Consider the following 26,525-nt stretch of genomic DNA (forward strand, 5'->3'; position numbering starts at 1 on the left):
TCTATCATGGTGAGCCACAGCACCCCTTTCTGTTTTCTGGTGGTTAATTGGAGATGAGTGTCTCATGGACTTTCCTGTCTGGGGTGGCTTTGAACCGTGATCCTTAGATTATAGCCTTCTAGGGTTACAGGCGTGAGCCACTTGCACCCAGCTCTAGAAATAATTTTATTCTTCCTAAGTTCCAAGTTCTTTCAGTTAAGTTAATCATACTATGAATGTTATTCCCTGATATTCTCTTTCTTTCTTTTTTTTGGTCGGTAATGGGGCTTGAACTCTGGGCCTGAACACTATCCCTCAGCTCTTCAACTCAAGGCCAGCACTCTACCACTTGAGCCACCGCAGCACTTCCAGTTTTCTGAGTGGTTTATTGAAGATACGAGTCTCACAGACTTTCCTGCTAGGCTGGCTTTGAACTGCAATCCTCAGATCTCAGCCTCCTGAGTAGGTAGGATTACAGATATGAGCCACTGGCACCAGGCTCCCTGATATTCTTTGACAATTGCTTTTGTTAATTTACATTTTTTATTGTGATTAAGTGATTACATAAATTGCACAAATTTCACAGTATTCTGAGATAGTGATACTTAGTTAAACACATTCTAACCTTCATGGGGCAAATTGTCTTTATGATGGTCTCTAAAGTTTGTGAATTCTATGAGCTTTGAGACATTTGCTTTTCATTTTAAAACTTTTCTTGAATAAATTCACTGTGACACATACATTTTGAAATGGAGACACAATTTTCTGCTTTTGAAATAAAAATCAACCCGTTTATACATTAATTCCCAGGAAATTTTAGACTATTCCATCTGTGAGCTCAACACTTTTGTCCCTAAGCCAAACAATTTACCAGCCCCAGGGAGTACTGCCATGAGCACCTCACCAGCCACAGCAAGGAGTTTTGAAAATAGTGATTCTTTGTTTCTATTTCTTTCAATCTCTTTTTGTAGTCTATGTATCTCTTTAGTTAACTTTTTAGACTCCTTTCTAAATCCATCCATAAGCAGCAGCTCCTGAACCTATAAAAGAGAAAAAGCCCATTGTAAGAATTCCTCCATGATTGATGATCAGTTTTATATCTAACAACTTAGCTCAAGCACACCTATCTATTTCTCCACTATTTTGGAAAGTTCTGAGCTACTTTGCAGACATCTGGATCTAAGGAGTGGAGCTATCCAGGGAAAGTGTGTGTGTGGGGGGTGATGGTGAGAAGATTCTTCCAGAACACAGATGGGGGAAAATGCAGGTTGCATTCCAATTAGTTCTGAGCTCCAGGGAGGTGTCATAACCAGGATCATATAATGAATTATGGAAATGATGACCATGTAATGAACACTGATGGTCAAGCTCCTTATCAAATCAACAGGGCTTATTGCAGTCAGATTGTATTGAGTGACTCTGTCTGATACTGAAACAAATGGAGCAATTTTTGAACTTTCAACATTGTTTTATTTCAGGTAAAAAAATGCATTCAGATGGGATGGATTTATTTCATGTGTCTTTGATGGCTCTGCCAAGAATTCTAACGATTAGTAAACTGTTCTGTTGAGACGTGGAAAGCATCCGTTCATCTCAACAAACAGCAGCCCGACATCCTGGGGGACATTATTTCTACACTCTAAAATCTCATACTATATAATGATGGATTCTTTGTAAGTGCATTGGAAGTTTTTTTTTTTCTGGTCCTGGGGCTTGAACTCAGGACTTAAGCTCTGTCCCTGAGCCACTCTGTCTCAAAGTTAGTGCTCTACCACTTAAGCCACAGCACCACTTCTTCCAGCGTTTTCTGTTTATGTGGTACTGAGGAATTGAATCCAGGGCTTCATGCATACTAGGGAAGCACTAAGCCTGGGTGGTGGAGAGCTTGAACTCTGGGCTTGGGCGCTGACCCTGAGCTCCTCAGCTCAAGGCTAGAACTTTACCACTTGAGCCACAGCACTACTTCCGGTTTTCTGGTGGTTGATTGGAGATAAGAGTCTCACGGATTTTTCTTGCCGGGGCTGGCTTTGAACCACAATCCTCAGATCTCAGCCTCCTGAGTAGCTAGGATTACAGGCATGAGCCACTGGTGCCTGGCTTGGAAGTTTTATGGAAACATTTACCTTTGAACTGTCCCTTGGGAATTGTCTCTTATCTTAAGATTTGGTCCTCTCTTCCGGAAGCACCTGGACATGGTCTGGCAGGTCTTGCCAACCCTCCCCAGACTCACCTTCAGCTTGTGTTCCAACATTTCTTCCTGCTCCTTCAGAATATTCTCCCTTTCTATCTCCCATTTCTTCTGCAGCTGGGCCATGTTTTCCTTGTAGCTTCTCTCTTGAGCCTCCATCAATTGTTCCTGTTCTTTCTGCTTCTGCTTTAGCAGCTCTCTTTCCTTCTCAGCTGCCTCCTTCTTGGCACGCTCAGCTGTTCCAAAATGGTTACAAACAGGGAAGAAAACAACGGTCAAGCCCGAGATTTACCTTGCTGAGCTCAGAAACTGAACTGTTCCTGTAAGACAGGAGACTCTGAATTCTCCCATTGACCAGAACAGCAGGATCCTGAGTCCCAATGTTATATAATGGCACTGATGGCTTGGATGTGCTGGCCCAATCCCCCTATTATTTTCAGATCTAAAACAGTATGGGGAAACTGTTTCCTGAAAATCTTCCTGTGAGAGCTTCTCAAAAACCTCCCCACACCTCTGAGGGCTCAACCCTCCTGGTACCTGCAGTGGCCTTCTCTCCATCTGTGAGAGCTTGGTCTGATTGTAAGATGGACTTCTCTACTGTAGCCTGGGACTGCAGGAAGCTCTGGAGAACCTCATTTGCCTAGCAAAACAAGAACGACCAAGAATGACTTAGGCAGCAAAAATCTAGTGTCCTGTGAGGAAATTATTTTTGAAACTTCTCAAAATGGATTCTACTTAAGATCTCAATGTTCCTTTAATTCCACAACCGCAACAAAATGCCTAAGTGTTTGGTGAAACATGCAGCATTTCCTCAGAAGAATCCTTCTTATCTCTTCAGCCTCCTTTCCAAGGGGCACCATCCACAAGCCAACTAAGTTGGAGGCTTTTCAGATTTTTGTGTAGTTCTATAAATAGGTATCTTCCATTGGTTGTAATGTTTGCACATACCTTTCTGCCTGTCTTGGTAGTATTAGATCCTTTTCTTTGGAAAGTTTGGTTTATTAATTTTTATAACCAGTATGCCATGTTATATACCATATGCCATCATTATACCATATTCATACATTCATATAACATATTTTGCTTATTCAACTCCCACTACCCTTTCCTTTTTCTCTCTCTCCACTGCCAACCCTCTCAACAATCCTTCTATTATATTTATGTGATTCTTTTAGGTCTAGATTTTGAATTTAAGAGTAAATATGCAGCATTTATCTTTCTGAGCCCACCTTATTTCACTTAACATGATGATTTTCAGCCCTATGCAATTTTCTGCGAACAACATAGTGTTCTATGTGTCTATCTGTTGATGGACACATAAGCTAATTTCTTAAGTTAGTTATTGTAGATGAGTTAAAGAGCCAAATATAAAATCTGAAACTTTAAAGCTCTTAGAAGAAAACCTAGGGGAAAAGTTCATTGACACTGAACTTTATGATAATTTGGGGGTTTAATAACAAAAGCACAAGCTGCAGAAATAGATGAGAAACCATGAAACTAAAAAGTTTCTGCAGGGCAGGAAACAACAACATGAAAAGACAGCAAATAGAATGGAAGAAAATATTTACCTGCCATCCAAAGTATATAGGAAACCACACATACAATTCCATAGAAAAAAGGATAAATAACATGATCAGAAAATAAAAATAAAAAGCAGACCTGAATAGACTTTAAAAAATTTAAGTGATTGACATATATTTGTAAAAAAACCTTTGGTATCACAAATCATCTGTGAAATAGAAAATGAAACTATAACCAAACATTATCTTATCTCTGTTAGAATGGCTGTGACCAAAACGTCAAAAGATAATAAATGTTGCTAAAGAACTTTTGGTGGGTTTTAAATTGCTACCACCAGAATAGAAAGCAGTATAAAAATGTCTCAAAAGAAACAAGAAACAAAAACTCCTCCTAATTTTCTAATGGTTGCCATGTTAGTTCAGCCACTTGCTGGCTGTTTAATAACTTGCTGGCTGTTTGATAACTTACTTGGTCCTCTAGGTGTTAACTTTTTCTGCTGCATAAATGTGATAGAAGGTATTAGCTAGTTCATATTATTCTGAAAAATAAACTGGCAACCGAGTAAAATGACCTGAAACTGTCTCTGGCATAGGAAGCAAATGCTCAGTGTCTTTTTTACCATGAGGCCTATCTTACTCCTTATTGTTTCTTTCTATGTTTATCAGTTAGTGTGATGTATAATAGCATCACACCAAAGCAACTTGACCATTATTTTCTGACTTAAAGTCAGATGCCTCTTTTTCATCTTGAGTGCATATGATAGCTCAAAATCTATTCCTGATAGGGCTTTGGTAGTCATTACCCCAACCCCATCCTTAAACTATCCCCTCCAAATTTTTTTGATATAAGAAGAAAGTTCACCTGGATTCCAGCCTGTCAATCCTTTTAGGGAAGGCGTATTTCTAATTTCTCTTAGAGTATCTAACTACTGATGGATACAAATGCAAGATGTTAACATAGTCTTGTGTCTTCTTTCTTTTTACAAATAGTATTCGGTCTTGAATTTTCAGAATAAGGAACAAAGACCCTCCTACTACACTTCATGGGTCATCCTATTCCTCACCTTCACTCCTTTCCTGGGCACTAGCTTGTAGTCCTGCTCAAACTTCTTCTTGGCTTGTAAGTAGAGACTATGCCCTCCAGGGATGGAGAAAATTCCTGCCGAAACGCTTTCTATGAGGGTTTCTGAGAGTTTCTTCAGCTCAGCCTGGCAATATTCGATGGATGCCGATTCATTCTGCAGCATAAACTCTTCCTTTTTCCTTTCTATGGTGTCCTGTCAAGGCAATGTAAGGAAAGAAGTGCAAAGAAGGTGTTAGAGGGAATGTTCATTAGGGATCCTTTTGTCAGAAGTGCAATGGTCTTGGAGTGGACTGAGACATGGATGGAGCCAGGAATCTGGCTTTAGACCAAGTGTGACTGTTGGAAAGCCTATTATCTCTTTTGGGTTTTGATGCAATAGCTATAAAATGATGTAGGTAGGAATAAACTTTATGCTGCTGTAGTGTGACTAAGAGAGACCAAATCCTAACAATTTTTGTTCATTTTTGACAATTGTTTGGTCAATTGAAATCCTTTAATGTAAAATAAGAGATTTTGGTGCTTTAAAATCAAACCCAGATACACTTATGGTCATGCTTTCAGTGAAGGTGGCTATCTATGGTCAGGCAAATTAAGATGTCCTTGAGAATTTGCTCTTTTGCAGTGTATACCATTTATTATCCCTCAGCTTGCGCATAAACTTTCTACTAATCCCATGATTATATTACCTTAGATAGCACAGGTTGACTTTAAAAAATAGAGCGCCTTATGAGATATCGCCTGATCACATGAGATCTTTAATATATCAGCTTTATGTGACTGTGGCAGAAAAAGATGTCATAAAGAATAGAAATAAGGGAAGTATTTGATATGCTCTTGCTGGCTTTACATTGGGGTGGTCTTTCCCAGAGTATCCAATTGAGAACTTAGCACATTTGATACCTTATTTTAGCTTGAGGCATTGAACACACCACACAGATATTCTATGCTCACATCTGAATTTAAAAATTGAATCTAATACCCATTTAATCTAAATATCCATTAACAAGTGGATAAAATATATTATGTGACATATATACCCAACAGAATAATATTCAGCCATGGAAAATAATCATAACCAATTATTTGTGATGAAATTAGTGAAATTTGAAGTCTTTAAGATTTAGTCAATTAAATAAGACACTGAAAGCAACTAGTCAGTGTTTTCTCTCATGTGGATGTTTAAGAAACACCTGATCAGAATATCTAATAATTATTACTAGAAACTAAGAAGGAAGAGGACAATGGGTGAACAAGGGAGATTAAATAACTGGTAATAAATGCAGATAAAAGCCGGTCACCAATGGCTCATGCCTGTAATCCTACCTATGCAGCAGGCTGAGATCTGAGGATCGTGGTTCAAAGCCAGCCTGAGCAGGAAAATCCCTGAGACTCCTATCTCCAATTAACCACCAGAAAACCAGAAGTGGTTTTTTGGCTCAGTAGTAGGGCACTTGCCTTGAGCTGAAGAGCTCAGGGACAAGGCCCAGGCCCAGGGCTCAAGCCCTACTACCAACAAAAATTAAAAAATAAACAAATACAGATAAAAGTAATAATTTCTAGTGTTTTATAGTACATCAGGGTGACTCTATTTTACAGTAACCTTTTAAAGATTTTATGAATCATGAGCAAAGTTTGAGGATTCCACATATAAAGTAAAAACAATGAGGTGTAAACATTTCCCTGATGTTATCAGTATGTGTTGTATAATATCACGTGGAACTGTGAAAATACGTAGATTACAGTTCTTTTTTCTTTGAATGTATTTTTGTTGTAAAGATACTGTACAGAGGGGTTACAGTTGTAGATTACATTTAAAAAAGACATAAAAATAAATTAACATTTCAAAAAATGTGAGATAATAAACGCATGTTCTTGGAAGTTGCTTAACACAGGACAATTTGTTTTATAACAATGGAAAATTGAGTCTCTTAGAGAAATATATACTGTAGCCTAAAGAGACCTGCTACCCATAAAAATTCAGGTTCTTTGTTTGGTGAGAAGGATATGAACAATGGAATATAAAGGTGGAATCTAGGCCTCTTCGGAAAGGTGGGACTCAGAAAGGATAAATGCTAAGTGACATTACCACCAGTTGCTTCTGGAACTTTTGCTCTTCATCCTGGAAGGAGAGTTCTATGAAGACTGTGATGGCTTCTCTCTCACAGGCTGCATGCACATCCAACAGCTCCTGGAGGTCCTCAGTGGGGAGCCTCAATTGCTGAGCCATGTGCTGGCTGTAGTGGTCGGCTGCCTTCTGCACAGCTGCTGAGTTCTCATGCTGGGCCAGGGTAGTCACAGCGTTCTCCAAACATGGCACTGTTCCACTGTTGATAGCATCTACGTAGTTCTTAGTCAGACTTCCCAGTCCTTAATGTTAGGAAATAAAGTAATTTATAAAGTAATTTCTGTTTGTTTTCACAATTGTCTTTTGTGTATACTCTTTCTTCAAACTTACCATATTGCCAAATTAAATTACTGATTACAACCCGGGGTTTTTTAAGGTTTCCTGGAAAATGACTACCCCATTTGAGCAAAATAAAAATAGGTAATTTATTAGCTAGAGAAAGGAAATTACTCAAATTATCAATCCTGATTCCAAATTAGAATACTTTGAAAAAAATATCATCAGAAAATTTAAGACTGCAACATGGAGGACCGGACCAAGCCTGCTCCATCTCAGCACATGCAATATGTTTGCAAAAGCCATGACTCATGAAGCTGCTCTGTTTAAATTTGTGTTTAAAAGAAATTTCATGGTATTCACAGCTTTTTGTTCATTTTTGACTTCTTCCCAAAATTTCTTGCATTTTCTCATTGAGTCACATTATCCTATGAGACTTTTCTTCATCCTGAAGGTTTCTCTTGCTAGCAATAGTTGTGCTTGCATACTTAGTGTATTAGTTTTATCAGATATGTTAGACTTCAATAAACCCACACATAGAGAATGTGTGTTTAAGAAAGATGTTATCTGTGTGTAACATGAACACATGCTTCTCTACATTCTTTCACTGAAACCAACAACAACAACAACAACAGCAACTACAAACCACGATTTGGGAAACTCACGATTTCCAGTGACAATGATTCCTCTTCTCAGTGTCTTGGTCTTTCCATTTGTGAAGATATAAGAACAGAATTTTTTGGATTGCTCCAGGAAATTCCATTCCAATTGGTCTTCTGGAACATTTTCTATGTTTTGTAATAATTTTTTGTCATGTGTAGGTCGGTCAAAAACAAAACACTTCCGGACTGGAAAGAAATACCTGATGCATTCTCTAGACATGTTGGACTTTTGTAGTTTGGGATTCTTCCCTGTAAAAAAGAGTACTCATTGAAGAGAAACCTTACAGACAAAGTGATGTGAACAATTTCCCCAAATCTTTGTATAAGTAGAGCTCCTGTGCCTGTACATCTTCCTTCACCTACTTATACAAACAGCCTCATGAAATTTGGCTCAATAGATAGATACATTCATCACCAGGATAGAGAACTATGATTGGCTTCCACAGCCTTTGTACAAGGGACAATAAATTTATTGTTTTTATTCTCTTTAAGTAGCTATACAGAGGGGTTATCTTTAAACGTGCCAGTTGATGAGTACAATGCATCTTGATCAATTGAGGATATGTTTATTAAGGTTTAGAGTAATTGATTCATCCAAGAAATTATCAGAAAGACATTTCTGATAATGCAGTTCTATATTAGAAATGAGACACAGCCTCTAAAGTAAGATAATGCTGAAAATAAGGGAATTCTGTTGCTGAGGAAACAGTAAAGAAGACATGATTCACAAGTCAGCAAAGAAGAAATCTTAAAAATCAGAGCCCAGACACACATACCATAATTAGGTTTAGTGATTTCTTTAGCAGAAAAATCCCAAAGTAAAGTTAATCTATATGCAATTTGATACTAGATTATATTAGACATTGTCTTACAGAAATTCTATGGCATAAATCAGTGCTTAAAATAGACATTCGTTCAAAGAGTGAATAAAGGAATGAACTGAAATAGATATTGAATCTAGGTGTCATTCCTTATCAACTCCTCTAAATGCAATTCACATAATGAAGTTTTAATATTAACATAACTGCATTTTATGCTGTAGGATGAAGAAGGTAATGTTATGAAAAAGATAAAGAGAAAAAATTTGCAGTGTTTTTGCAGGACACATATGAGTTTTTTTTTCCAGAAAAATTTATTAGAGGATATTTAATGAATAAATATTCTTTTTCAGAAGGGCTTAATGATACAGGCTAATAAAATATGCTAAGTAAAATATGTTTTAAAAATGAGATTTTGTTGTGATTTGGGTTGTATCCACTTCTCATCTGATAAATTATTTTTCTAAAAATAAAATATGAAGAGCAGATAAACACAAAGCAAATATTTAAGTCTTCAAAGTGGTAGTATTAATAGTAAATTCACAAGTTTTGTTATGATACTTATTGGTCTACAATTATTGATATTTCCCCAAATTTTCCTTAGTAAGTTTAATATGAACTTCTGAAGGCTTTGCATTAAAACTGCCACAGTTAAGGTCATCTGTCAATCACCAATCACCACCTTCAAAGACATTGATCCATGTTCCAGTAAACATATATATCAAGTGCTGAACAGGGCTGAGTTGATCCCATTTCTCTACTGAACCTTCCTCTTCCGAGGCCAGAAAATTATACCTGAAATCATCTTCAAGGCATTCTCCAGATACTCATCTTCCGTGATGACACAACCATTTAACTTCAGCTCCAGAGAGAAATCCCGAACAGCCCAAACAAAGTCTGGAAAGAAACTCACAAACTCTGAAGAGTCCTCTAGTTCATCAGTTCTAGGGCTGGACTTGGCCTTGATTAGTTGTGTTAATTCAGTTACATAACTGGGATCTTAGGTAAGGAATTTTGTCAGACAACAAACATCCAGATTTCACAAACAAATCTTCTTTGTCCTATGTCCATTCTTACTGAACTAAGACAATTAGTGTCAGTTTCCATTCTAAACTCAATGAAACATGACAATTCCTCTCATAGAAGGATACTGTAGCTGCTCCAAGGCCTGATGGTTGATGGTGCCTAGGCTGTTGTAGACAAAGGAGCTGCTCAGAAGCACAGCCAAGGCAAAGATCCATGAGTCATTCTTAGGATCACCCTTGAAAACACATGAGAGTAAGGGACTTACAAGTGTATTCTTCACTCAACTATTGGTCATTCATTCATTTATTCATTCATTCACTTTTTTTGTTGTGTAATTACTGAATCTGAGGAAAACAACATATTTTGAAGATATTGTTAAATTTAAACCTCATATAGATAGTTACGATGAAACTTATCAGATGCTATTCTGTTTAGGATTTAAGAAAGTGACACCTCTAATGTGTATAAATATTTAAAAAATATCTAGGACATAGTTTATTTTCAGTATCATAAAACTTTCTTTTTTTTAAATTTAATTTTATTTTTTTTGTGAACATACTGTACAGAGGGGTTACAATCACATGGGCAGGATAATGCGCACATAGTATCATAAAACTTTCATTTTGAATGTGGCTATGCTAAGGGCACAAATATGAGACAATCAAGTTCAATGAGTTTACATTAGATCTGTGTTTTTGGCTATGTAAATTACTAAATAATAGTCCCTGTCCTCAAGATAATTCAAGATATAAATGCAACCACAGGAGTGGATATAAGCTTTCAAGTAGAACACCACAACAAAACAAAGTGTTAGTTTCATAAAGTTAGAATAATTATTCTGGGAATTCAGCACAAGAAATTACCATATGTGACTGAATAAATTGAAAATTAGTTGAGCTTGAATGGGTTAATAGAATATGGACTTGTTGAGATGAAGGGATCCAGCACTTGGAAGAACAGCAGAAACCAAGAAAAGATGTTAGAGCAAAGAATATACAATCATCACAGAATTATTTCATTGAATGGAAACAATGATCGTACATGCTAGAGTGGAAAATGAGGCTAGAAAAAAATCCACAGACAGCTTTGAAAGAGATTCAGGTATCACTTAAACCACATTGTAAGTTACAAGGGAAGCCAGAAATTCTGCCACCAACCACTTCTGTTTGGTTTATTGATAATGCAAAAAGATATTTTAAAAAGGTTGAACAAATTTTAACCTATTACAACTCATAGTCCAACTTGGATTTATACTTAGAAGATAACTGGAAAAAACATTTTAAATTCAGAATTTCAAATGCCTTCTTCCTGGCCACCTTTTGCAGGGATGGAAGACAAGGATCGACTGCTGGCATTTTAATTTAGGCTCAGGTTAATTTTAAATTAGGAGAAAAGAATTGGTTGCCTCTAACAGTACAAAGAACATACTTCAAACTTTAGTGTTTTTCATGAGTGTAACTTATGCTTTTAGTTATTGAACAATTCATGCCAAGAGCTCAGAGTTATATGCAAGACTTGAGTGATGAAACAAGCTTTCCTGAAAGTTAAATGGATTTCTTCTTTGGAACCCATTATCATGATCGTTACCTGCAACCCATCAAACCCATGCACTTGAGCTAGGAGATCCTGTTAATCCCATTGGTCACAGTGTTTGCAAGGACCTTTCCCTAATATAATGTAGTGGATCAATGTTCTACATTGTCGTGATCATACTCCATATATTGTGTCTGCACAGTCAGGTTCTTGGCCTTTACCATGCTTTCTATTATGTCTGTAGTACTTACATTGGAGCCATGGACCTCAGCTTTTCAATCCATATGTATAAAATTAAATCAGACAAAGCATCAGAGGTTTCCAAGGGAGTTTGTAAAACATGGAATTTAGCACCATGATTACATTTGAAGTTTACAGGAGTGTGTTATGGAAGTTGAAAGGAGGTGACAAAAAATCTAGATAATCCAGAGTAGAGAATATTCTCTGTCTACCTTTTCCACATCTCCTAGGCCCTCAGTGTCCAGAAGGACCAGTGTGTGGTTTGGCTTGGTGGGGTGGGGCACACACCACATCCAGATACCCTTGGTTTGAGACCTCACTGTGGATCCCAGGGTGAAGCCTGCAAGGGAAGAGGAAAAACAACACAGGGTCACAACAAAGAAACCAAGTGAATAGGGAAGGAATGCTTAGCAAAGATAAGAAAAGTTTTCTGGGACTTCAGTTCTATTCCATTGTTCCTCAGGTCTGTTCTTGTGCCAGTACCAAGCTATTTTGAGTATTATGGCTTGGTAGTAGATTTTAAAGTTTGGTATTGATCTTCCTCCAGCGCTGTTCTTTCTGCTAAGGATTGTTTTTGCTATTTTGGGGTCTTTTATTGTTCTATATGAATTTTTGGGTTGCTTCTTCTATTTCCTTGAAGAATGAGGTTGGGATATTGATGGGTATTGCATTGAATTTGTAGATAACCTTTGGCAGTACTGCCATTTTCACAATGTTAATCCTCCCAATCCAGGAGCATGATTACTTTAATTTCCTTTTTCAGGTTTTTAAAGTTTTCGTCATAGAGGTCCTTCTTTGGTTAAGTTAATTCTAGTTACTTTATTTTTGTGGGGCTATTTCAAAAGGAAATGCTTTACTGATTTCAGTCACACTCTTCTCATTATTGGCATACAGAAAAGCCATTGAATTTTGAGGGTCAATTTTATACCTTGCTACTTTACCAAGGCTTTGAATCAGCTCTAGTAACTTGGGAATGGAGTCCATGGGGTTCTTTAAATACAAGATCATGTCATCTGCAAAGAGGGAAAGTTTTACTTCATCTTTCCTTATTTGAATCCCCTTGATGTTTGCATCTTGTCTTATTGCTCTAGCTAGGCATTCTAATACTAAATTGAAGAGGACTGGAGAGAGTGGACATCCTTGTCTCATTACTGAGTTAAGAGGAAATGGCTTTAGCTTTTCTCCACTAAGTATAATGCTGGCTGTAGGTTTGTCATATACAGCCTTTATTGTATTGAGGAATGTCCCATGGATTCCTAGTTTTTCCAGAGCTTTCATCATAAAGGGGTGTTGGATCTTGTCAAATGCCTTTTCTACATCATGTGGTTTTTATCCTTGTTCTTTTTGATGTGATGAATTACATTAATTGATTTGCGTATAGCAAACCAGCTTTGCATCCCTAACATGAATCCTGTTTGATCGTGGTGTATGATTTTTTTGATGAGTTGTTGAAGTGGATTGGCCAAAATTTTGTTAAGAAGTTTTTATTTTTTGTCGATCGTGGGGCCTGAACTCTGGGCCTGGGCACTGTCCCTCAACTCTTCAGCTCAAGGCTAGTGCTCAACCACTTGAGCCATTGCACCACTTCTGCTTTTTCTGCTTATGTCGTGCTGAGGAATCAAACCGAGGGCCTCATGAATACAAGGCAAGCACTCTACCACTGAGCTACTTTTCCAGCCCCTGTTGAGAAGTTTTGCATCGATGGTTTCCCTCATTTTCAGTCATTAGAATATGTCTAGGATAATTTTACCAGATGAGCAGAAAAGCTCAAAAGGTATCTAACCATAAGATGATGCTAAGTAAAATAACCCCAAGATATGGACACAAGAGGGCTTTCTTTGTCGTTGTTGTTTTTAATGTACTATGTGATATTTTTGTTTCCTTTGTGTGTTCTTCCCCTATGCTATATCCCCTGTTGTCACTGTACTTGATTTTGGTACCCTGCATCTTGTATATATATTTATCTAATTTGAGGATGGGAAAGGGAATAACAAAATACTTAAACAAGGACACAGGCTGACTCATTGCAACAATGACATTCACAAGACACTATATTGGAAATGAACTTTACAACTTCATGGAGGGGATAGGAGGAGTGAGGGAGGTGGTAGAGAGAAGGGATTGCAGGAGAAAAACAAAGGAGGGGGTAACAATACTTGACAAGAAATGTACTCATTGCCTTACTAATGTAACTGTAACCCCTCTATACAGCATCTTTACAATAAAATAAAATAAAATAAAAGTTTTTTTGAGCACTGGTGGTTATATTTCTAGTTTCTCAGGAGGCTGAGATCTGAGGATTGTGGTTTGAAGCTAGCCCAAGCAGAAAAGTGTATGAGACTTATCTCCAATAAACTACTTAGAAAGAGCCAGAAGTGATGCTGTGGCTCAACAGTTAGAGCTCTAAACTTGAGCCAAAAAGCTCAGGGACAGTTCCCAGGTCTAGATTTCAAGCCCTAGGACTGGAAGAGAAAAAAAAAAGGAAAAAAGAAAAGAAAAATTTTGCTACCATTCAGCAAGTCTAGAAAATATCCAATCTTTCTCAAGCCGGGCACTGTGGCTCACACCTATAATCTTAGCTACTCAGGAGGCTGAGAGCTTAGGAACATGATTCAAAGCCAGTCTGGGCAGGAAAGTTTGTGAGATGCTTATCTCCAATTAACCACCAGAAAACCAGAAGTGGCGCTGTGGCTCATGTGGTAGAGTGCTCACCTTGAGCTGAGAGCTCAGGGACAGTGCCTAGGCCCAGAGTTCAAGCCCTATGACCAACAACAACAAAAATAATTTCTCAAGAAACCTTGCATCTCCTATTCACCATGTTGCTTCCAATGCTCAAATTAGTGTAAATGATACTAACCTATGTATTTGCATCTGACCAAAAAGAGCTCCTGTGTCTTCTGGCTTTTGGTAGAATTTGAAATGTAGGAAGTAGCTACAAGTCATCCCCAAAGGAGTCATGTTCCCCCAGCTTCTACCCTAGTGGGCCACAATGCCCCTGGAGCTTGACTTCCTACCTCAATCACCCCACTTTTTCTGTAGTATAATTTGGATATGAACAGGTATGTTTCTGTGTATTCTTCTGCCTACTCAGTCTCCTTAGAGTCATATAAATTATATGGCTACTTGAAAAGAGCATGTAGCTTAGGTAAAGGAGGCAGGAGAAAAAGAGAACTTGTTGGAGATTAGCTCCTGAACAAATGAGACTGGCTGGATAGTACCAGAAAAAAAAGTGGGGAAACTTTTGAGACGATTAGAAAATTCTTAATTAGTGACCAAGAAAGTGAGATTTTGTGGGTAGATTTGAAATTGTAAGCTTGATGATGAAAAGGGGAAATGTTTTTCATGGGAGTTATTAAACTCTGTCTTAAGAAAATATGATCAGCTTGTTTTATTATTGCATGAGAATGGTACCTGCCCCAAGACTGTACTCACCACTGTTCTGTCCTGCAAGTCGATTCATGAGGTAAGATTTTCCTGTTCGATATAACCCAACAATGGCCACCACCACCAAAGGTTGAGATATCTTTTCAAGAAGTGTTAAGGCTTCCAGATTTACTGTCAGCTGCTCATTCTTGTTTTCTACTAAACAAACTGGGGCCTTCATCGTAGACATAGATGGCATGGTAACCTGAAACTCAGAAAAGCCACTCATTAAAATATACAACATTGGAAGTACTTGCTATGGGTAGTGAAGCTATATGCTTATCAGCTTTCTGCTTATGAAGTATGTATACAAACTTTCAACATTTGATATGCTTTTAAAGGAATGATACTCATTATGAATTCCACGGAATGGCTTTTCTGAGAGGAGAAGAGTGAGCATCCAGTGTCTGCCTGTGGTGTTCTCCAGGAGCCAATGCTGACAGAGTCGGAAATTTTTCTCCAATGCCACTTGGATTTGGATAAAAGCATTAGCAATGTGGGCTGGGACACTATCTTTCCCTGAAATCAAGCCATGTACTGTCTCCTCTGTAATAGCAAATGTGGGTGTCTGCCACTTGTACATCTTTTCCTTCTGTGGTATGAATCAGGGTGTAATGGAAGGAGAAGCTGCATCTTTGGCCTGAGGACCTGCTCTGATTGGGGAGTGATTGGTGGATCATTAAGTCCTGGGTCTTTTAATATTAGTTTAATCTCTGTCTTATTATCTCTCTGTCTCTCAGTCCCTTTGACTCTCTCTCTCTCTCTCTCTCTCTCTCTTTCTGTCTGTCTGTCTGTCGGTCTGTCTCACTTGGTATTCTGTTCCTCCAAGTATAGTCATCACATACACACTGTTAAGAGTTACAGAGAAAGCTCTAATCTTTGTTCCAATCAGTCTGATAAAAAAGGGGGGCATGTAAATCAAGCAGCAGAGCTGTTAAACCTACATAGTTCTTTCCTGCTGGCTGAAAGGACTGTGGCTTAACACCCACCTCTCCCTGATGGCTGAACTTCTTTTCAGTTCTAGGGAAGTGCCCAGACTAAACTTTCTCTTTTACAAACATTCATCCAATACACTTGAGTGACCCTAATGTGGAAGTTCAAAATCCAGTATCCTCCAAAAAGCCAAACATTCTGAGCACTGACAAGAAGAGTATTCCATACCAGGAAACTTTCTTTTTTTGTGCAAAATTATTTAAAATATTGTGTAGAGTTACCCTCAGGCTTTGTACATGGAGTGTATATGGATTTCATGTTTGACTTGATTCTCATTTGAAAAAATAGGAAATAGGAAAACCATTTTTTCTATATACATTTATTCTTTATAATCATTTTACAATGAGCATATGTTTATGTATTTATATTATGCGAGATAAGCTCACATTTTCCCAGGGAGGGAGAAAGGAATCTGGATCCTTACGATAGAAACTTCGCCTTCAAGATTCAACTTCAGGTTTAAAAGGCTGAAAAAGACTGGTGGGATAACCTGCTGTCTATAGGTGAGACATATTTTACACAGCTGAGTTCAAATTGGCACAGAGCATTTCTCCAGAAACAGAAAAGAAATAGTTCAGGCAAGTCCCATAAAATTTTGAGCAATAGGCATATAAAAGAACCCCCCACAAAACTATGACCAGCAATGCTGAGAAAAGGGTCTAAAATACTTAGAGGTATGGGTTAGGCATTATAAAATGTCCATTTTCTATTGTGACTTTCAGGTATTTTTAAATCTCTAGTCCTGGGGCTAGAACTCAGGGCCTGGACGCTGTGAGTTTCTTTTGCTCACATCAAGCACTCTATCATTTGAGCTATAGCTTCACATCCAGCTTTATTTTTTTGGCAGTTTTTTGGAGATAAGAGTCTCATAGACTTTCCTGCCTGGGCTGGCTTTGAACAGTGATCCTGAGTAGCAAATGTGAGCCACCAGCATCTGGCTCCAGTTATTAAGTGTTAGAACTCTGTGAGAAACTTATTCTGTACAGATTATAGGTAGTATTCCTCTAATAAGAATCTATATTTGAAGTTCTAAAAGTAGAACTTTTAGATAAATTCAGCTAAATAACCTCAATATCTTTTCAGCTTTAACAATCTAGACAGATGATAAAATCCTGCACATATTCAAGTCTGGATAAAGCATAAAGTCAAATGGAAAGTGGGCACTGGAACACCCCAGCTCCTCTTCTCTGACATGGCTTCAGAGTCTACCAGCCACTCCTGGAAGAGGGGCAGCCCATTTCCTCAGCTGCTTTTTAGTAACAAGAGCACTGGCATTTGAACTTGTGCCCCATCTACATGACACCAAAGGTGTTGGTTGGAAATTGTTGGGAGTCTCTTCAGGATCCTCAAATTTCACCAGCAGGATTTTTAGCATCTTTCTCTTTACAAATTATACAAGAGTGGAGAAAGCTTTCAGAGATGGAAGACTATTCAATTCAATAGGGGTTCCCTGCTATAACTAGATAATGTAAGGAGAAAGGGAGAAGCGGGAATCTAAAAGCACATTTCTTGCCTTTATAGGATCCTAACAGGATCAAAGAGCTCCACAATTTGGCCAGACTAATTTGGCTAAGTACTCTTGAAATATGGATATGGGGCCTAAGCAATGCCATCTTGCCCCCACCACCATCTTAACACCTTAATAGGTGCAGGGACATTTCACTCAATTCCAAGAACTATAGATGGGGCACAGGTCTGAGAACTGGAGAGATGTCATGGATTGTTAGACTCCAGGAAATCTCTATCCTTTAGCCCTGATTGCTAAGATGGTTGGATTCCAGTAAATCTCTACCGGTTATTGTCCCCACTAGTTAATTTCTAACGAACCCTAACTGCCCCCCTTAGTTAACCATAACTGGCTTGTTTTGCTTCTGTAAACATACTTGCTAATCCTCATACCATGCGGCATCTTCCTTGATGTGTTTTTTTCTCCTTTGTAAGCTTTATGCTAACAACACTTGGTACTGCAGGTTCTTTGGGACACTAGTCAGCTTGCACTCGCTGTCTTTCTAATAAAGATTCCCAACTCTGAAAGTGTGGCTTCTCTGTATTTCACTGATTGAGTTCTTGTATACTGTAACACTTTCAAGATAGTCTTCTCTTCAAAGCTATGGCATCCACAGGTAAATTAGCTCCAACCTCCATGAACAGGTCCTTAAAGGCAGACACAAGTGCCTGTTTGAATTGGGTAACATTTCCCTTCCACTTCATGATCTTGAAAGTCTAGGCAGACTTTCATGTAGTGGTGCTCAGAGGGGTTTTTGTAAACTACTCTTACATATGTGATAACTGATCACACCTGTTGCCTCCTTTGATGAGGGATCATTAACTGTTGTATAATTAGATTACAAGAAAGTAATACAGTGTAATTTAATAAAATTTAATTAAATTATTTTGGATATAAATTATTACTTGGGTTAAAGAGGATAAAAAATTCAGTACTTTTTTTTTTGCCAGTCCTGGGGCTTGAACTTAAGGCCTGGGTACTATCCCTAACTAAACCACTTTGTGTTCAAGGCTAGTGCTCTACACTTGAGCCACAGCACCACTTCTGGCTCTTTCTGAGTAGTTTATTGGAGATAAGAGCTCATGGACTTTCTTGTCTGGGCTGGATTTGAACTGTGATCCTCAGATCTCATCTCAGCTTCCTGAGTAACTAGGATTACAGGTATAAGTCACCAGTGACTGGCTAAAAATTCAGTACATTTTGATTACAAAGAAAGAGATTCCTTTGTCTTTTGGTAATATGGAACCTGTTCAATACGTGTTCTTACTACTTCAGCACTGGATTGGAGGATTATGCACGATATTACCTCATTTTGGTCTTATCACTGGTTTCATTAGTCTCTAGCCATTTCTACCAACATAGATGTAGACATGGTTCAAGAATGTTTTTTCTTTGAGAGGAAGGCTTCTTGGAAATGTTACCTATTTTAATACTAAAAAATTAATTTGTTCAAATATGTGAATTAGTGATGTTAGCAACACTCCATGGGTTAGGGTAGAGTTTCCATCTGTCACTGCTTTATCTTATGATTTTTTGGTGAGCTGTTCTCTATTCTTTCATCATAAAAATTTTACGATTCCACTCCTGGGCATTTATTTAATAGAGTATAAACAAGGCTACAGTAAAGCTACCAATAAAACCATGTTCACTTTAGCATTATTCACCATAGCCAAGATATGAAATCAGCCCAGATATCCCTCAATGGACAAATGGATCAAAAAATATGGTATATATTTAGGCTGGGAAGGTGGCTCAGTGGTAGAGTGCTTGCCTCGCATGCATGAGGCTCTGGATTCGATTCTTCAGCAGAATAAGCCAGAGGTAGAGCTGTGGCTCAAGTGGTAGAGTGCTAGCCTTGAGCTGAAGAGCTGAGGGACAGAGCCAAGGCACAGAGTTCAGGCCCCATGACTGGCAAAAAAAAAGAAAAAAAGAAAAAAAAAGAAAATATGTTTATACACACACACACACACACACACAATGAAAATTTACCCATTCATTAGAAAGAATGATATTATACCATTCCTAAGGAAATAGAAAGACTTGGAAAAATTCATATTAAGTGAAGTAAGTGAAACCCAGAGAAACAAAGGTTTTCCCTCATTTGTGGTAGCTAGAATGTGCTTATAAATCTATAAGTAAACACAATGAGAGGTATGCAAGTGGTTACAAATGAATTAATTGAAGTATAATAGACTCTATAGAGAATGCAAATAGTATACTTCTTTAGAAAAAGTACGTCAAGGGGCTGGGAAGGTGGCTCAGTGGTAGAGTGCTTGCCTTGCATGCTTGAGGCCCTGGGTTCGATTCCTCAGCACCACATAAGCAAAAAGAAAAAAGCTGGAAGTGGTACTGTGGCTCAAGTGGTAGAGTGCTAGCCTTGATCTGAAGAGCTGAGGGACAGCACCTAGGCCCAGAGTTCAGGCCCCACGACCGGATCCAAAAAAAAAAAATTTAGTGCTAGAAATAGTACGTCCAAGCCAACAAAATAAGTGCTAGGAAATGAGTCCTGGCAGAGGGCGGAGCAAGGGGGAGGAGTAGACAAATGAAGTGGGGAATGAGGGAGAATTTGGTCAATAACTCATTGTATATACCACAATATTAAGACAAATAGAGGAAGGGGTGGATCAAAGGGTGGTGAAAACGTTGAAGGGATGACACAGTTTTGTACACAAAACTGCTTTGTTAAATGACAAAGTTTCAGTACATATTCTACAAAATTAAGAAAAGTAAGGGAAGAGGTGGGTTGAGCATTTTGAGTAAAAATGTCGAATGGGGTGGCATTGATAAAAAAGCACTGCATTCATAAATGGCTTTGTGAATGGAAACTCCTTTGTACAACTACCTACACAATAAAAGAATTTAAAAAAAGAAATTGCAAAAAAGAAAAAAGAAAAAAAGGGGAAAGAATGCACTCAATAATACAACATATAGCCTATAAAATTAAGGAAGGTGAGCGAAGAAGTGGGCTGGGAGGGAGAGGTAAGAATGTTGAAAGGGCTAACATTTATCAAAATGCATTGCATTTATAAACTATTTTATTAAATGGCAACTCCTTTGCACAACTACTTACAAGTGATAAAAAATTAAAAATGAATAAATACATAAGTCAAAATAAATTTCAGTAGGTGATGGTGTCTTGACCAAACTTCTCTTTCAATTTAGTTATAGTTAACAGGTATTGTGATGGTAAAACCATCATAGTTAAGGTCCATCTCCTTGTTCTAGTCTGCTGGTCCATGTGTGTGTGTGTGTGTGTGTGTGTGTGTGCATGCACCAGTGGGTGTGCCAGTGATGGGGCTGGAAATCAGGGCGTAGGCTCTCTCTTAGCTTTCTGCACAAAGGTAGGACTCTACCTCTTAAGATAAAGTTCTACTTCCAGTTTTTTTTTTGATGGTTAAGAGGAGATAGGGTTAGCTACTCAGGAGACTGAGATCTGAGGATCGCGGTTCAAAGCCAGCCCGGGCAGGAGAGACTGTGAGACTCCTATCTCCAATAAAAACCACCAGAAAACCGGAAGTGGCGCTGTGGCTCAAGTGGTAGAGTGCTCGCCTTGAGCTGAAGAGCTGAGGGACAGTGCCTAGGCCCAGAGTTCAAGCCCCACGACCGACAAAAAAAAAAAAAAAAAAAGAGGAGATAGGGTCTCTTAGACTTTTTAGCCCAGTATGACTTTGTGCCTGGTTCTTCAGATGTCAGCCTTCTAAGTAGCTAGGATTTCAGTCATGAGCCATCATCATCAGATCTGGTACATTGGTTCTTTGATATCTAGTCTAAACAATGCTAAGGGAGTAATAGTCATCACGTTGGCCTTAAATATTATTATGCTTGTGATATAAATAGGCTTATAACAGATTTATCAGTTAATGTGATATCTGAGAAGATAAAACAGGTAGTTGATTATATCTCCTAGTGGATTATGGAACATTGACCATACAATTTGCTATGTAAGTGAATTTTGTGTGAAAGGGACAAAGTTTTCAAGACATTTTTGTGACTGAGTTTCTTTCCCTGTAAATTGTGAATACTGACACTATTTCACAAGATATAAGAGAGTTAAAATATTTTATAATCATGACTAAATTAAATACTGTATAAACATTTTGTTTGTTAAGACAAAATAACTGGCAAGGTGAAAAGGGTGGAATTCTAAATGCAGGTAAGAGACTGGCTTTGAGTAGAATCAGTTCTGTAGCTCTTGACCAGAAGTTGGTTTGAATGTGGAGATAGCCATCCACAGGAACAAGGAAAGTAGCACCCTGTGAAGAAGAAACAGACAGGAGAGAAGCAGTGGGAAGCGGCTGCAGGGAGAACCAATAGAGAATAAATCAGGAAATAGGAATCCAGAGTCCACTGAAATGTCCCAGCACAGATTTGGAAAACAGCCAGTTAAGGATCAATCTCCAGAGTTTCTATCACTTTACTGCCTGCCAGAGGTAAAAAGAGAGCATATCACTGTATATGTTGTTTTACTTATTAATATTGTGAATAAATCAATTTCTGCTTCATTCCTATGCAGGCTAATAAGAAACAGGTTCTCAGTAAGTTATTTTTAAATTTACAGGATGACTGTAAGGTGTCTACAGTGAGTGAATGAGACTAGGAGTTAGTAAGTGTCAGTATGCCCTGTATGTGATAATAATTACCAAGGAAAGGACAATCTTTTTGTCAGAGAAACAAATGAATGACAAAACTAACTGGTCTCTTCCTGGACTTGCTCTGTAAAACTTCTATGCTTTATCTGGAGCAAAATACCATCCTTTAGTTACTGTATTAGATACAGAAAGAAACAGTTTTTGCTTTATGTATAAAAATCTTAAGAAAACATTGGGAAAAAATCAATGAGCTTAATTTTTTTCTTTTCTCTTTGCTTTTCCTTTCTTGTTTTATTTATTTTAATACTGGCTGCAAAGTACTACTGAATCTAAGCCAAGAATCTTTCAACTGCAAGTTAAATAACTGGCAAATAGGATCAGAGTAGTATTAGATCATGTACATAATCAAACATTTCTATGATTACTAGTTAAAACTGAACAACATTCATTTTCTCTAAGTACGGCAAGGTATACCGGTGGCTTTTGAGAATATACCGCACATCTGAAACTGTTCAGGACTGGCTTCTCTGAGTCTGATCAGAGGGAGTTTATTAGCTGTGAAGCACACAGGGCTCCTTTCCTTCCAGTAATCCAGTCCCTCTGGCCTCCCAGAATGTTCTTGGAACATTTCTTGTTTCTGCTTCTTAAGGGAAATGCACACAGAAGACACATTTACTCTGAGTACTCACCCGATTTTGAAGTCAGGAGACAAGTTCTCTGCTGCCTTAGTTTGAGTTTTCTCTGGAGTCTGAATGGTCTTTAAACTAAGAAGTAAGCCAGATATCACAGCGCTCCAAGTAAGTGTTGTGCAAGAAGAAACTGAAATTGAAACTGTATTTAGTTCTTGCTGAATTAACCCTTTCGGTTTCTACAGTGTTTTCTGTTAGTCTGAAAAGGGTAGTTTTTAGCATCTGGATGTTAGTTTGACAACCTAAGCAAAACAAAACAGATAACCCACAAAGAAACAGAAATCAGTTCCTATTTAGGAATAGCTGAGCATTACAATGGAAATACCTCTGTCTTCATGAGTATGGAAACTTTAAAGTGTAGGCACTGGGAAAGTGTTATGTCAAAATTCTTTTTAAAAAAACATATACACCGGGCTGGGAAGGTGGCTCAGTGGTAGAGCGCTTGCCTTGCATGCATAAGGCCCTGGGTTCGATTCCTCAGCACCACATAAGCAGAAAAAAAAAGATGGAAGTGGCACTGTGGCTCAAGTGGTAGAGCGTAGCCTTGAGCTGAAAAGCTGAGGGACAGCGCCCAAGCCCAGAGTTCAGGCCCACGACCGGACCCAAAAAGAAAAAGATACACACCAACACAAATATTTTAATATTATTCAAGTAATATGAGGTTTGCAGCTGTATAAACAGGTATACATCAGAGTAAACATACCTATCGCCTCAAATATTTGACAATTTTAGGGCAAACACCTTTCTTCTAGTTTTTTGGAAATGTACACTACATTGTTTATCATTAGTCACTTCCACCGACCAGGTGCTGATCTAACTGTAACCTGCTATTCTTTCATTCATTAATATTTCCCCCTCCCTTTCACTGCAAGGGGATGTTTTTAAAGTAAAAGTGGGAAAGATTGCATCAGATATTATAATGACATAATTCTTTGAGTGATTAATGTAACTAGATGGGCAAATGTCCTTGATGTGCATTTTTTTTCTATGAGGTTGGGGCTGCTGTGGTGAAAGCCATAGTAGCTCTCACAATCTTTTGTGAGGGTTTCCATGAGGCAGCCAGACAAAAGAAGCTTTCCTTTATAGCTTCCTGGCTTTATTTACTTCACTTGTGGTAGTGGCAAAGAAAATGACTTCATTTTCTTCCTGACAACTTTCATATTTCCCTCTTAAGTTTGTGGTCATTGTGCTACTGCTTTCCAGAGAGTCCACTGTTTCTCTTCCTGCTCTGCTTCCTCACATCAGATAAGATCAGCCTTGTGCATTACTGCTAGGGTATGTTAGTAACCATGTCACCCTCCAGAGGGAGCCTTCTGAGTTCTAGAAGGCAGATTCACTGACTTTGCATGTAAGCCAGATAGGCAAACTCCTCCCCCTTCTGGCGACAGTCAGGAAGCAATGTGGCAGGAGGGAGTGGGTGGACCTAGCTGAGGTGTGGTTGAGGCTAGAACAGTAAAGTGCTAAGTGAAGAATTTCCAATATCACCCTCACACAGTTGCCCATCACACATTTGCACTGTATGTCATAGTTCATTGTAGTTTAAAAATTGTGATTCGATACTATATGTTCCTGTTAGAAAATGACTGCTCCTAATCTCTTCCTGTGTCATTTAAAAGAGAAATGTTACTTTGGGATAACAGCTCTTTTATTTTATTTTTTCCATTCAATGATCTCACAATATCTTAGTTAACAGACTTCTACATCTGGTTTCAATAGTTTGTAACTACTGCAGCAGAGACAAAAATGGAATCCATACAGTGAACCTCCATATGGTTTGTCATCCTGTTCCTCTGTTTGTCATACTCTCTAGAGTCCAGTAGTGACAGAAATGAGTAATTTTCATTCACTATCCCTTGAATCTTGTCATTCCTCCAAGCTTCAGAACCCTATGAGAAAAATGAACTCTCTGATGAAATAGTAGAGGGTAATATTGGAGCTCACCCTCCAATGAAGTTTGGTTGCTATGAATGAAATAACACATTTCAGTAGTATTGACTTAATCACTTCACATTATATTCATTATCAAATTGTCACACTGTGCCTCTTAAATATAAATGGCTAAAATCATAACCATTTATAAGATTAAAATAATTTTGAGACTCTAAAAATGAAATTCCAGTTGATCATTCTTCAAATTGTCTTGGGACGTAGGAATCACATTATTGCTTCCGTTATTTTTCTTCCTTTGTTTCTTTTATCTTGTGGATACAGACATTAATGTTTTGGTATCTCTCATTCACATGACTACTAACTATGAAGTAGGCATTAAGTTCTTTTTTTAAAAATATAAAAATTGTAGAACATTGCTATAATGAAGATAGTTGTTTATTTGTTTGCATCTTTGTGCTTTTAAGCTTTACCTATAAATCCTAAGATAAGTGATCTCATGTTGACATACACACTTTGCTTGATGGAGACAGTAAAGGCATGAAGCCCTTCTTTAGACACAATTTGCATTGCAAACACCATTACCAACCAATGAACTTGAGGATTCTTAAAGCAAAAGGAAGAGCAAAGCTTGCTTTAATACTAGTAGGTATGGCACATTTGTGAAGAAGCAAAGGGAAGGACACATTCTCTCAGTCCTCTAGCTGCAGCAATTTCCAACACATTGATTCTCTAGCTCCTCCTAACTCAGACATAAGCATTTCACAAGAATATTTCTTTATATTGCATTTGATATTAGTTAATGGCTCCCTGGCATGTGAAATAAATAGAATATAACATTTTAACTTCTAATTTGCTAGGGATCATTTCTTGGGAGGTAGAACAATTGAGATAAATATGTTTACTTTTCTTTTTCTTTCTTTCTTTTTTGGGGGTGTTGGCTATGAGGTTTGAACTCAGGGCCTGGGCACTGTCCCTGAGCTCTTTTGTTCAAAGCTAGTGCTCCACCACTTTGAGCCACAGCTCTACTTCCAGTTTTTGAGTGGTTAATTGGAGACAAGAATCTTAATGGGACTTTTCTGCCAGGGCTGGTTTTGAACTGTGATCCTCAGATCTCAACCTTCTGAGTAGCTAGGATTTCAGGTATGAGCCACCAGTGTCCAGTTTATTTTTCTCAACTCTTTTTAACTTTTACCTCCTATTAAGTGTTTACTTTACTAAATGTCAGAAAAAACCAGAAAATAGAGGTAAAGAAAACAAGCAAGTAATTTACATATCTTTGCTTGAAAATGTAAATTTAAATCCAAATAAAATTTAAAAAGTCAAGTAATAGATACATCTGGGAAAAAAACCCCAAATCTCTTCTTACTATTTTAGTTGTCTCTTGATTGGTAGGATTGCTCCACATGTTCCACTGAGTTCTCTCTCTTCCACTGCATACCTACTTATGTCTGTTCCCATCTGGCAGGACACAATCATGTTATGATGTGACTTCTAAAATCCCTAGAGTAGAGATGGTGGACACTGAAGGCAGAGTATACTTATACAAACTTGCTCTATGTCAGTCATGTGAACTTGGACAATAGACAGAAAGAGCAGACTAAGCAGGTGGGAAGCAGAGAGTGTAAAATGTTCTTTTTTATTGTGAAAATATTGTACAGAGGGGTTACAGTAGGTGAGTAAGATAATGAGTACATATCTTATCAAGCATTGTAGCCTCCTCCTTTGTTTCCCCTTCCCATCCCTTCCCATCCTCCCCGCCCCCGCCCCCTCGGCCCCCAACAATCCTCTCCCCCCTCACCAAAGTTGTAAAGTTCGTTTTTGACATAACGAACTTGTACATCTCATTGTTGCAATGGGTCCACCTGTATCCCTATTTAAACGATTTGTTTTCCCCCTTCCCCTCCACAAATGATACCGACATCAAATACAGTGAAAGCAGGGGTTATACTGTGGGGGAGGGACATACAAAGCAACAAAGAAATC

The 26,525-nt window shown here is 38.1% G+C and overlaps 1 protein-coding gene and 1 pseudogene across 1 annotated transcript; both read right to left on the reverse strand.

The window, feature by feature from the left end:
* Nucleotides 1-731: 731 nt before the first annotated feature.
* LOC105991905 (guanylate-binding protein 4-like) lies at nt 732-22,754 on the reverse strand. Its single transcript, XM_013024652.1, has 11 exons — nt 22,653-22,754; nt 14,884-15,079; nt 11,664-11,791; nt 9,804-9,913; nt 9,448-9,644; nt 7,838-8,083; nt 6,858-7,138; nt 4,752-4,964; nt 2,705-2,807; nt 2,210-2,403; nt 732-1,019 (listed from the first exon to the last, which is right to left on the reverse strand). Exons 2-11 carry the CDS (start codon nt 15,071-15,073, stop codon nt 801-803), a joined length of 1,881 nt encoding a protein of 626 aa, XP_012880106.1. The 5' UTR covers nt 15,074-15,079; nt 22,653-22,754; the 3' UTR covers nt 732-800.
* LOC105991864 lies at nt 17,299-25,121 on the reverse strand (annotated as a pseudogene).
* Nucleotides 25,122-26,525: the final 1,404 nt, after the last annotated feature.

Source organism: Dipodomys ordii, unplaced genomic scaffold (assembly GCF_000151885.1).
Source record: "Dipodomys ordii isolate 6190 unplaced genomic scaffold, Dord_2.0 Scaffold78, whole genome shotgun sequence".
Lineage (NCBI taxonomy): Eukaryota > Metazoa > Chordata > Mammalia > Rodentia > Heteromyidae > Dipodomys > Dipodomys ordii.